This window comes from Garra rufa, chromosome 7, assembly GCF_049309525.1.
Source record: "Garra rufa chromosome 7, GarRuf1.0, whole genome shotgun sequence".
In the NCBI taxonomy this organism is placed as follows: Eukaryota; Metazoa; Chordata; class Actinopteri; order Cypriniformes; family Cyprinidae; genus Garra; species Garra rufa.
In genome coordinates this window covers 51,127,002-51,141,191 of record NC_133367.1, presented here as the reverse complement: position 1 = coordinate 51,141,191, position 14,190 = coordinate 51,127,002, and the positions used below count along the sequence as shown (strand labels likewise).

Below are 14,190 nucleotides of genomic sequence, written 5' to 3'. Positions count from 1 at the left end.
AAGTTTTGAAAGCTACGTAAAGTTGAAACCTGAGAGAGAATAGAAAATCTAGATAAACTCAGTACTTCACCTCATTAATCTAGCTGGTTTGACTAGAATAGTCTTATAAGAGTAGTTGGCTAACGGATTAGTCGAATATTTTGCACATCTAAATGCGAATCCATCATTTAAGTGAAGGGTTACTCCTATTCCTGATTTTCCTGACCTTTGCAGGTCCTCTGTTTTCCAAACTACAATAGCATTTTAACACCGAAAGAAATCATGCTCGACTTTCCCCCCAAACCCTAGTTTGACTATCAGCATATGTCCTGAGAAAACCAGATTTGCCAACATTTAAGAAGGTTTGCGTCACCCCGATGCATGGCAAGCGTGTGTTTTTCACGATGTCCAGCTCTCATTGATAAGGATTAGATGCTGTCTGCATGTCCATATATAGTCTGGTTTTCCCAGTACACTTTCTTGGCTCATGGCTGATCACATTCCGTATAAGCTGCAGCTGTTTTCAAATTTGGATGACATATCCCCCCCTTTTCCCTGCTGATTTAGGGCAAGTAGTGAGTGAGCGTGCAAAAATTAGAAACCCGAATCTCTGTTTAAGAAGTCGCTTTCAAAAGCAGATCCTCATGTTGTTGAGCTGATGACAAGCTCATCATATAGTCTGTGTTTTGCTAGTCCTTCCAAGTTTGATGGCTCACAAATGCTCAAGGGCTTTATGACACGGATTGGTTTTTGGTTACAGAGGCTAAATATGTCAAAAGTCCCTGCAATTTGGTTCTAAAATGAAACCTGTAGTACCACTCTTAAAGGGATAGTTCACTCAAAAATGAAAGTTCTGGCAAACCTTGTGGGTTTCTTTCTTCTGTGGAACGTAAAAGATGGTGTTTTGAAAAATGTTTGGTTAACAAACAGTTGACGGTAGCCGTTGACTATCAGTGTAAGGATCGAAAATACCTAAAAGCCAATGGCTACCGTCAACTGCTTGGTTACCAAACATTCTTCAAAATAATGTGTTCACAGAAGAAAGAAACTCCTACAGGTTTTGGAACAACTTGAGGGTGAGTAAATGAAAACAGACATTTCATTATTTGGGTGGACTGTCCCTTGAAGTGTTTGCACTAGATAGATATAAGATGTAATAGATATAATAGATGATTATTATTATTATTATTTTATACAAATTTTTTTTAGATTATAGTGTAACAACTTGCTTTTAATATGTCAAGCTAGAGATTATAAGTTTAGGGTTAGTATTTTATTTTATTTAAAAAATAACTAAATAAATAAAACAAACCTTTAAACAATTATTATTATTATTATTATTATTATTTTATTTTATTTTTTTTTTTTTACAACAAATGCCACCCACACACACGTTTTGTACATATTTTATTTGTTCATTATTTCTTGTTTATTTAAATAATGAATTAAAATGAATAGAAAATGAATAAATCTATGATAAACAATAAGTAAAAAATAAATAATTATAAATAAAAACTTAGCATCATCTTCAGTCTAAAGTTTTGTCATAGATATAATGTCTGTAAATAAATACCTATTTTTTTTAAATTCTTGTGTAACAACTTGTTTTTAATATGTATTATTGGTTTGTTTATTTTTTTTTTAATAAAATAAAATACTAACTAAACTTTTGAACTGTAGTGCAAGAAGACTTCTGGAAAATATGTATTAGGAAATAAACAATGAATAATTACATAAAAAAGCTATAAATAATATTTATTTACCACAAATGCCATACACACACGTTTTATTTGTTCATTATTTTCTCATGTTTGTTTTTTATTTAAAATTTGCTTAATTAAAATAAATAGAAAATGAATCTCTAATAAACGTTAAATAAATTGATAAATAAGTATTATAAATAAACAATACATTTACAAATGAAATCTAACATTGACAAATTTATTTAATGTCATCATCAAGTTTTGAGATAGATAGATATAGTTTATTATTGTATTTTAATGAAAAAATAAATTAAATAAACCGAAAAACAATAAGTATAAATAAACAAGTATTTATTTATTTTATTTATTTGCCCCACACATCATATTTTGTATATATTTGTTTATTTATTTGTTTTGAAATTGAATTAAAATTGATTCAATCAATAATAAACAATTAATAGTTAAAAATAAATGAAGTGAATCTATAAATAATGATTACCGGTAATTATAAATAAACAATAAACAACAACTTGTTAATACATATTTATTTCCTAATACGCATTTGCTTTTTTTGTTGTTTTTTTGTTTGTTTGTTTTTTCAAAGTTTTCAAACAATAGAATTTAAAAGTTTAGGGTTAGTATTTCATTTTACTTCTAAAATAAAATAGAATAAACCAATAAGCAATGAATAATTACGAAATTGTATATGTTTTATTTATTTATTGTTTTTTTTTATTTAAAATGTAATTAATAATAATAAAATGATTAAATCTATAATAAACAATTAATAAATAGAAATAAATAAATTCATAAATAATTAATAATTATAAATAAACAGTACATTTACAAATGAAAATTAACATTCTGACATATATTTACTGTCATCTGCATTCTGCTATAATAGATGTAAATAAATAAAATTAAAACCCTTAAAGCCCTATTTTTAAGATTATAGTGTAACAACTTGTTTTTGATATATATTTATTTCTTAGCACATATTTGTTTTGCCAAAGTCTTGTTGCAGTAGAGTTTAAAAGTTCAGGGTTAGCATTTTTTTAAATTATTTTTTTTCATTATAGATTAATAAACCAATAAGCAATGAATTATTATAACTAAGCAATAAATAATATTTATTTACAACAAATGCCACATGCACACTTTTTGTGAAAATTATATATTTTATTTATTTGTTCATTATTTGTTTATTTTTTATTTAAAATATAATTAATTAAAATTAATAGAAAAGTACTAATAAAAATACGTAAAATGAATCCATGATGAATATATAATCTATAATAGATAATGTCTATAAATAAATATATAACTACTAAACATCCTTAAAACCTTATTTTTCAAAAATTTTTCCCATTATTTACAACTTTTTCTTTTTCATATTTATTTCCTAAGTCCGAAGTCTTTTTGCACTAGAATTGAAAAGGTTATGGTTAGGATTAATACATAAATTAGTTAGTACAAAATAAATAAAATAAACCAATAAACAATATAAAAAGATAAATAAACAATAATACAATGCAATTTATTTAAAACTATTGCCATACACACGTATTTTGTAAATACTTGGTTTATTTTTGTTATTTAAAATTTTATTAATTAAAATGATTAGAAAAATATGATCAAATAAAAAATAAACAATACATAATGAATCATTATAAATAAACAGTAAATTTACAGATGATATGTAATATTCTGACTGTTTTGCCATCTGCGTTCTGAGGTTTTGTCATAATAGAGGTAAATAAAATGTATGTAAATAAATATAAAATAAACAAAACATCCTTAAAACCTTTTTTAGATTATAGTGTAGCAACTTATTTTAAATATTTATTTCTTAAACCATAATTGTTTTCCCAAAAATCTTGTTTTCCTGGAGTTTGTAAAAGTTTAGGGTTAGCGTTTAATTTTAAATTATTCAATTGTCTAAAACCAAAAGTGAAAGTAAAAAATGTTTCTAATGTTACAATTTTTAGTTTTAAATAAATGCTGTTCTTGTTCTCAGTGCCCACAAAAAAATACTAAGCAATACAACCTTTGTTTTCAATATTGATAGATATTTATGATTTCTAAAGCATCATGTGACACTGAAGACTGGAGTAATGATACTGAAAATGTAGCTTTGATCACAGAAATAAATTACTTTTTAAAATATGTTTACACAGAGAACATTTATATTAAATTGTAATAATATTTTACTATTTTTCTGTTTTTACTGTATTTTTGATCAAATAAATACCGCTCTTGTGAGCAGAAGAATGTCTAAAAAATATGTTTTTAAAACCCTAATTAATAGATTTATTCTGATTTCTCAACCAAGCGCAGTTGAGCTAAACAGTGAGTGTTTTAGTTGCAGTCCTTGTTGTATTGGTCCCTTGTTGTGAAGGAGAGCAGAGATCCACCGTCGTATCCGTCGTCCTTGTGTTGTAGTTTTTGCCGAGAGCGGCCTGAAATAGCGTGGCTCTCTCGCTGTGTGGACACCTGTTTTCCTGTGAAGGCAGCTGCTGTTCTTGGGATGGTCATGACACAATTGCCTTTATCACACGCAGTTGTTTGCCACAGACTCTGCCGCAATCAATCAGCCTCGAACCACCACAGGAAAACACACTGGAGTCAATGTTACGATAAATGCTTGTTTTGAATGTTCATCTGAAAACGTGTCCTCCAAATAGAGCAGCTGATTTTGTTCCTTTAAAGAAAGTTGCATCTGTTTTTGTCTCTATTATAAATCTGGTGTTCATTTGTTATAAATCATCTTATCTTTTGGTTTGTGTCCCTTGGGTTTCAAATAAATACATTCCAGATCATGAAATGAGAAAGTGTTTAGTTGACTGGATTATCAATATATCATTAATAAACAAACAGTAAATAAAAATATCTTAAATCAATAAACAGTGAATGATTATAAATAAACAAATAAATATTTACAGCAATTTTTGTATATATTTTATTTACTTGTTTGTTTTTATTTATTTTAGGATTTTTTTTTTTGATTCAATAATAATCAATAAAAGTAAATAAAACAAAGCAATAAACAAATAATAATTAAATAATACAAATATTACTGTTTATTTAAAACAAATGTCACATGCACATTTTGTTTATTTTATATTTGCTCTTTATGCATTGCTTTTTAAATTAAAGTTAACAGAAAATTAATGAATAAATCGGTAACAAACAATACATAAATCAGTCTTACTGATTTATTTAATGTTTATTACTGAATTAATAATATAGTTTGTTTGAATTAATTAAAATGAATAGAAATTAGACTAAATGAAGTGAATTAATTAATAAATCAATAACAAACAATTAATAAAAATGAAAATTAAACAAATATTTAATTACAACAAAAATGCCATGCACACACATTTTGTATGTATTTGGTTTTGTTAATTATTTGTTTATTTGATTATATTTTTTACGCAATGAATAGAAAAAAATGCATAAATAAAAATAAATGAATACGACAAAAAAAAAAAAAAAAAAAAAATATATATATATATATATATATATATATATATATATATATATATATATATATTTATATTTATGTGTATTTCATTTGTATAATTTATTGTTTGATTTAAATGTAAATAATTATCATTAACAGAAAATAATAAATCAATCAATATTTAACAATTAATAAATACAAGTAAATAAAATAAAGAAACCAACAGTGAATAATTATAAATATCTAAATAAATAAATAAATAAACAAATATTTATTTACAACAAATGCCCCACACACATTTAATCAGTTCATTATTTGATTTTATTTTTTAATTAATAAGTATAATAAATCAAACAATGAATAATAAGCATTAAATGTGTATCGTTTATTATAGGACTTTATATTTATAGAAAAATAAAGCTATAATAAACAGTAAATTGAAAAATATTAATTATAATAAAAGAAATAAACAAAAATATTTATGAAGGATTATGAACTATAAATAAACATATTTACAGCGATTGTCATACGCTTATTTTTTTGTATATATTGTATTTATTCGTTAGTTTGTTAATTTGATTTTTTAAATTGATACAAAAATTTAGGAACCAAATAAACAAATGTAAATGAAACAAAGCAATAAATAATAAATATAATAATTTACAATTTTATTTATATATATATATATATATATATTTATATATTATGTTTTTTAATTGTTTATTTAATTTTTTAATTAGTAAAATAAATCAAACAAAGAATAATTATAAATATTTAGTGTGTATTGTTTATTATAGGACTTTAATTTTATTAACAAATTCATAGAAAAATAATAAAGCTATAATAAACAGCATGTAAATAATAAATACAAAGAATAAACTATTAATAATGATGATAAAATTTATATTTATTTATTCAATTGTTCATTATTAGATTTTTTTTTAATTAATTAGTAACAAATCAAACAAAGTATAATAATAAATATTTAGTGCGTATTGTTTGTTATAGGACTTTAATTTTATTAACTAAAAATCATAGAAAATTGATAAAGCTATAATAAACAGCATATAAATAAGTAAAACAAATAAAATTTTAATAATGATAAAATAGTTATTATTATTTATTTGCTACAAATGGCAGTTTGAGCATGTCTATGCAGTTGAATATTGATAATCTGCCTGAATTTATGCTCTTTTGGTACAAATGTTCATTGTTGTAATATCCACCCTCAATACCACGACTGAGGTGAGTCCCTTGAGCAAGGCACCGATCCCCCAACTGCTCCCCGGGCGCCGCAGCAATGGCTGCCCACTGCTCCGGGTGTGTGTTCACGGTGTGTGTGTGTTCACTACTGTGTGTGTGCACTTGGATGGGTTAAATGCAGAGCACAAATTCCTTGTATGGGTCACCATACTTGGCCTCACTCACCCCCTTTCCTTTCCTTTCCTTAACGATACAACTTTTTTGTATGTTTAATCTTGCTTTTAATTTTAACCTGTATTGGTTAATCTTCCAGGGCCATGAACTAAGATAAATAACAGCTTTAGAAGTGTTTTCCATTTGTTAATTCATGTGAACCGATAAATGAACTCATGTTAACACGTGGTTTTTATTTCCATCTTGCTCAGGAAATGATGAAGCCGACATATACTGCTGCCACCAGCACCAACAGCATCACCACACAGTCGTCAGCCTCTTCCTCTCCCTCCTCCTCCTCGGTGTCCATGCACACTCAGAGCAGCGGGCCGTCGCTCTCCAGCACCACCTGCTGGCCCGTGGGGATGAACGCTCAGAGCGTCTCCAGTGCAAACGGCACGGTGCTCAAGAGCTCTCCCGCAGGCGTCATGCAGCTGCCCGGCGGATTCACGCTCATGCCTGGTGAGCATCCTCTTCATTCATCCATTTGTTGCATGAGATTGTTCTCACTTACACAGATTGAGTTGATTTTCCAGAGGGGTTTTGCATGATGCACTGCATCAGCCTGCATGACTTCTGTGACTTTGTGTTTTAATACACATGAACTTATTTGCTTGCTTGCATGTTTGCACACTTTGAATTCTGCTTTCAACTGATTCGTCTCTGTAAAGGCCTATTCACAGCAAGAGCGATGAAACGCACAACTCGAATCAGAGAGAAACTTATTAAATTCACTTTGCATAGGACTTTTTTTATATATATATATATATATATATATATATTAGTGGTGGGCCGTTATCGGCGTTAACGTGCTGCGTTAACGCGAAACTCTTATCGTGCGATAAAAAAAATATCGCCGTTAATCTATTCTCAAATTTGGGTTAGGAGCTGGGTCTAAACTACGCAAGCTATGATGACTTTCACCTTGATAGTTTAACGCGGATGTATACCGAATATGGTCACGCGTTTAAGTCTCCTCCACCAAAACACAGACAGGATCGCGTCGTCCTCCATTCATGAAAACAGAATCTACTATAGCGCGAAATGCCACGTAAATTCGTAGTTTTTTGGATTCCTAAATCAAATGTTGCTCTGTCACTTAATTCAAATCGCGATATGGACTAGTGTATGTGAAAACTGAAATGCAAAAAGACCGTTTTAATATGAATCTGATATGTTCCGTTTGCCTAGCTGTATGTATGCATGGCGGAGACGAGCTTTTACTACACGCATTCTGAAACACACGTGACGCTCCCGGTAATTTTTGGCATTTTCATCTCACATGAACAAGTAAACTCAATCTCCCAAACTGCTATGAGTGTCACTTTTACCGTTTCATTTGAGAAAACTAGCATCATATCATACTGTATGACACAGAAACTTCATGGCAACCTGTCAAAATAAAAGTACGGTGTAACATGTAATGGGTTGGGTAGATGTTGACGTTAAAAACACACACAATCTAATAGGTAGAAAAAATAATTTCATTGTTAGTTAGTTAGTAAACACAAGTACATCTAATTGAACATAATTTATTTTCATCAACAAATTATCATAGAACAGCTTTATGAGCTTTATGATCCATTCTCAAAGACTTACTTTTAGTCATTATTTGGGTAGCACACATATTCTGAATGCCTTCAGCAGAATTCAAATTAGCCATTTTAATCTAGATTAATCTAGATTAATTCCAAGATTTAATCTAGATTAATCTAGATTAAAAAAATTAATCTATGCCCACCCCTAATATATATATATATATATATATATATATATATATATATATATATATACACATATATATATATATATATATATATGTATACATATACATATATATATATATATATATATATACATTTTAAAAGTCAATTCTGGACACCCTATTTTTTTAATTAATTTTCGTGTTAAAAATGTCAGAAATAAATTTATTTAAAATTTCTGTATTTTTTTTTTATATAATAGTATTTATTAAATTATTAATTAGTTACTTTAAAAAATACATTTTAAAAGGAAATTCTGTACACCTTATTTATTTTTTAAATGTCAGAAATTAATTTTTAAACAAATAAAAAAATATTTATTAATAATTAATGTATTTCTTATATAATAGTATTTATTCAATTATTATTAATTAATTTACTTTTTTTAAATATATTTAAAAAGTCAATTCTGTACACCTTATTAATTTTTTTATTTTGGAGTTAAAAATGTCAAATTAATTTTTAAACAAATAAAAAAATATTTATTTATAATTTATTAATTCATTTATATAATCATATTTATTAAATTATTATTTACCTTTTTAGGATTTGTTTATAATTCATTTATTTGTTTATATAATGGTATTTATTCAATTATTATTTATTAACTTAAAAAAATACGTTTTAAAAGTATATTCTGTACACCTTATTTGTATTTTATTTTTGAGTTAAAAATGTCAAATTCTTTTTTAAACAAAAAAATGTATTTATGTATAATTTATTTATTTTTTAAATAGTATTTATTAAATTATTAATTAATTTACTTTTTTAATGCATTTAAAAAACAATTGTGTACACCTTATTTATTTCTGAGTTAAAAATGTCAAATAAATTAAACATACATTTATTTGTTTATAAATAATTTTTGTATATAACAGTATTTATTTAATTATTATTAATTAATGTACTTTTTTAAATACATTTTAAAAGACAGTTCTGTACACCTTATTTACGAATTAAAAAGGTCAGAAATTAATTTTTAAACAAATAAGAAATTATAATTAATTTTTATATAATAGTATTTATTAAATTATTAATTAATTTACTTTTTAAAATGCATTTAAAAAGACAATTATATACTCCTTATTTATTTATTTTTTAAATGTCAGAAATTAATTAAAAAATATATATATTTATTAATAATTAATGTATTTCTTGTATAATAGTATTTCTTCAATTATTATTAATTAATTTACTTTTTTTAAATATATTTAAAAAGTCAATTCTGTACACCTTATTAATTTTTTTATTTTGGAGTTAATGTCAAATTAATTTTAAAATAAAAAAAATAATAAAAAAATAAAAAAATATTTATTTATAATTTATTTATTCATTTATATAATTATATTATTAAATTATTATTAACTAATTTACCTTTTTTTAAATGCATTTAAAAAGTAAATTATGTACACCTTATTTTTTATTTTGGAATTAATTTCAAAATAATTTTTAAACAAATAAAAAAATTGATTTGTTTATAATTCATTAATTTTTTTATATAATGGTATTTATTGAATTATTATTTATTAACTTAAAAAAACGTTTTAAAAGTATATTCGGTACACCTTATTTGTATATTATTTTTGAGTTAATGTCAGAAATTATTTTTTTAAACAAAAAATGTATTTATTTATAATTTATTTATTTTTTAAATAGTATTTATTAAATTATTAATTAATTTACTTTTTTAATGCATTTAAAAAAACAATTATGTACACCATATTTATTTATTTTTGAGTTAAAAATGTCAGAAATAAATTAAACAAATACATTTATTTGTTTATAAATTTATTTTGTATATAATAGTATTTATTTAATTTATTAATTAATGTACTTTTTAAATACATTTTAAAAGACAGTTCTGTACACCTTATTTATTTACAAATTAAAAAGGTCAGCAATTAATTTTTAAACAAATAAGAAATTATAATTTATTTTTATTTAATAGTATTTATTAAATTATTAATTAATTTACTTTAATGCATTTAAAAAGACAATTATGTACACCTTATTTATTTATTTTCGAGTTAAGAATGTCAGAAATAAATTAAACAAATACATTTATTTGTTTATAAATAATTTTTGTATGTAGTGTATTTATTTAATTTATTAATTATGTACTTTTTTAAAAACATTTAAAAAGAAAGTTCTGTACACCTTATTTATTTATTTACGAATTAAAAAGGTCAGAAATTAATTTTTAAACAAAAAAAAATGATGATTAATTTTTTGTATAATAGTATTTATTACATTATTAATTAATTTACTTTTTTAAATGCATTTAAAAAGACAATTATGTACACCTTATTTATTTATTTTCGAGTTAAAAAATGTCAGAAATAAATTAAACAAATACATTTATTTGTTTATAAATAATTTATTTTGTATATAATAGTATTTATTTAATTGTTATTAATTAATGAATAACCAAATACATTTATTTAAATACATTTATTTGTTTAGTAAAACTGAAACTTTAAAAAGTAAAACCACTGAAAATATTACTTCAATTGTTACTTGAAATAAAATAAGTAAACTAAAAAATATATAAAATAAAAAAGTGTGTGTATACATACATACTAGTAAAATTAATAAATAAAATATAAAAAGCATAAGAACATTTTTATTAAATGCATAGTGTGTATAAGGAATTTTAATTTGTTTGAATAATAAATACAATACTAATAAATAAAGTATATTAATATACACACACCTTATTTATATATGCGTGTATGTGTATGAATTAAATTAGTTTATTAGTAGGTTATTTATTAATAAATGCTATTATATATAAAATATATTTGTTTTTTAAAACTTGATACAATTTGTTTCTAGTAAGCTATTTATTTATTAATAATGTATACAAATGATAACAAAAATGACAAAGTAAGAAAAAAAAAGAAAAAAAAAATATATATATATATATATATATATATATATTTCATTATTTGTTTATTTATTATTTTAAAAACTTGATACCATTTGTGCTTTAAGTTATTTATTTATTTATTTATTCATTAATAATAAATACAAAAATAGCAAATTATATTATATAAAATTATAGAAATTAAATTGCATGGTATGTTTACATGTCTTAAAGTGTTTAAAATTAGTAATGTGTACACCACTTGACATTTCCGTACACATTTATTGAAAGTAGTATAACGGTTAAAAAAAAAACAAACAAAAAAAAACATAAATTATAAAATTGAGGTATCGCGATTTTTTTAAATAAAAATATTAGATACATTGTAATTGAACCAATGGCAGAATAATTAAGAGGCAATATTGTCCCACCACATGATGGCGCGCCTAATTAACCGCTGTGTGCCCATCTATGTGACCCTGGACCACAAAACCAGTCTTAAGTCGCTGGGGTATATTTGTAGCAATAGCCAAAAATACATTGCATGGGTCAAAATTATTGATTTTTCTTTTATGCCAAAAAGATCATGTTCCATGAAGATTTTTTGTAAAATTCCTACTGTAAACATATCAAAATGTAATTTTTGATTAGTAATATGCATTGTTAAGAACTTAATTTGGACAACTTTAAAGGTGATTTTCTCAGTATTTTGATTTTTTTGCACCCTTAGATTCCAGATTTTCAAATAGTTGTATCTCGGCCAAATATTGTCCTAACAAACCATACATCAATAGAATGCTTATTTATTGAGCTTTCATATGATGTATACATCTCAGTTTTGTAAAATTTAACCTTATGACTGGTTTTGTGGTCCAGGGTCACACATATATATATTGTGGAAAAGCTGGGGTTTCTTTACATGCTAAAAGTAGTAGGGGGAAAAAATCGATTTAAATCGTAAATCGGCTTTTTTTGTGAAAAGCTCGGGATTTTATTTTTAGGCCATTTCGCCCAGCCCTATACACCAGTCTCATTTGTCATTGATCCTCTTATCAAACCTTTCCGATGCCTACTAGGATATTTTCCGATGTGCGTGTGTCGTCAAACATGCGCTCTTGCAGTGAGCAGGCCTTGACGAGGCGCGTGTTTGTTGCGTGTGCCGCTCCGCTTGGCTCGCTGAGGGTGTCGCTGTGTGTCCCGCAGGCGCTTCTCTTCCTCCCGGCACGCACACTATTCCTCTCAGTCAGCTGCAGACACACTCTCTGGCCATTCAGTGTCCGCAGACGCAAAACAGCAGCACCGCCGCCACCGCTGTCCCCGCACACACACAGGCCGCCACACAGGCCACGCTCTTCCGCCTGCCGGCCGCTGTCTCGCTCTCAGGTCAGTGCGCTTCACTCTCTGTGTTCAACCCTCCTGCTGGACCGTGGAAACCAGCCTTTGAGGATCTGCATGCTACTGCTTTCCTAAATCTGTTTCTCATAGGGATGCCTTTTCAAAACATTTAGTGTTACTCTAACACTAAAACAGTGACTATTTGAAAATAAAGAGTTAACAAGAAGGTTTCATTTTGCTCAGACATAATATGATCAACAATTGAATTAACAATACAAAACAATCTAACATTTTTTTTTTAAGTCGTAATTATAGTACTTCATATTTTATTCATCTTTAAAGCTAACATAATTTTATTTTTATTTTTTTTGTAAGTGTAAAGTTTTCATCTAATATTATATTAATAGCTTAACTTTTATTCTTCAGTTTATTATTCGGTTTAAATGTTAGTATGTTTTACTGACTTTGCCTTTTTTTTTATCTTTTGTTTATTAAAATATTTCTAATATTTCTAGTAAGTGTTAACTTATTTCAGCTACTTTCCAAGGCAAGGTTTTTGTGTATTTGTTTTTATTTATCTTTTTATTATTTATTCATTTATTTTCAGAAAATATTTTAAGAATTTATTAAATTACATTTTTATGTATTCAGTTTTTATTTCTTCGTTTTAGTGATGTTTGTGTATTTGTCATTTGTATTTTTATTATTATTATTATTATTGTTTTATTTTTCTGTTTAGCTTTATTTTCATTTCAGTTTTTGTTCGTTTTATATTAGATTAAATAATAATAATCATTTGTATTATTATTGTTTTAGATTTAGTGGTATTTTTAGTACTTATTTTATTCGTATTTTAAGTGTGTTTTATTGAAGTTAAGTTAGTTAATTTTTGTTTAGTTTAAGTTAAGTAAATATTTATTAATAACCTTTTACCTTTTTTTATTTATTATTCAGTTATTATTTTAGTGTGTTTTTTGTGACTTTGTTCTTTATCATCTTTTATTTTTTTACATTTCTATTTAGCTTTAATTATTTTTTTTTATTGTTCACTTTACGTATTAATTTTTTTTGTTAAATGTGTTTAATTTTTATATATTGATTTTTTTTTTTTTAGTTAAAGTTTTTTTTGTGTGTGTGTATTTTTTGTAAATTTGTGTAGGTTTATTTTCATTTTTTTTCATTCATTTTAGTACTTTAGCTTAAACTAATGTAATTTGCCAACGAAACATTTCATATTTTTGTTTAGTTTTTTGCTAAAGTTTTAAAGTTTAACATTGTGTGCATTGATCATGTATGTATTGAATGTTTATTAATATTTTAATTTGTTTTTATTTTTAAATTTTCAGTTTTAATTTAAGTATAAAATTAGTTTATTGGCTTGTTATTTGTAGTAGTTTTTATTGTATTTAATAGTTCTATTTAGCTTTAATTTTTTTTATTTTTTTTATTTATTTTTTTAGCTGTAATTTTTTACATTTCGAATTTGGTAATCCAAGTACTTCAAACTTATTTGTATTTATTTAAGCAAGTTTAGCAAGAAAACATTTTTAATTTTAGTTTTTCAGTTAACGAAAATGATTTGTAATAGTTTTAGTTTTATTGTGTGCATTGATTGATGTATGCATTAAGTGTTTATCAATATTTTATTTGTTTTTATTTTCA

General features: G+C 24.9%; 1 protein-coding gene across 1 annotated transcript in view; it reads left to right on the top strand.

Moving 5' to 3' along the window:
• srfa (serum response factor a) overlaps positions 1–14,190 on the top strand; it is a 47,748-nt gene that overhangs the window by 20,060 nt on the left and 13,498 nt on the right. The window contains exon 3 of the mRNA XM_073844857.1: positions 6,777–7,026. Within this exon, the coding sequence (XP_073700958.1) occupies positions 6,777–7,026 (250 nt within the window). The remainder of the gene's footprint in view (positions 1–6,776; positions 7,027–14,190) is intronic.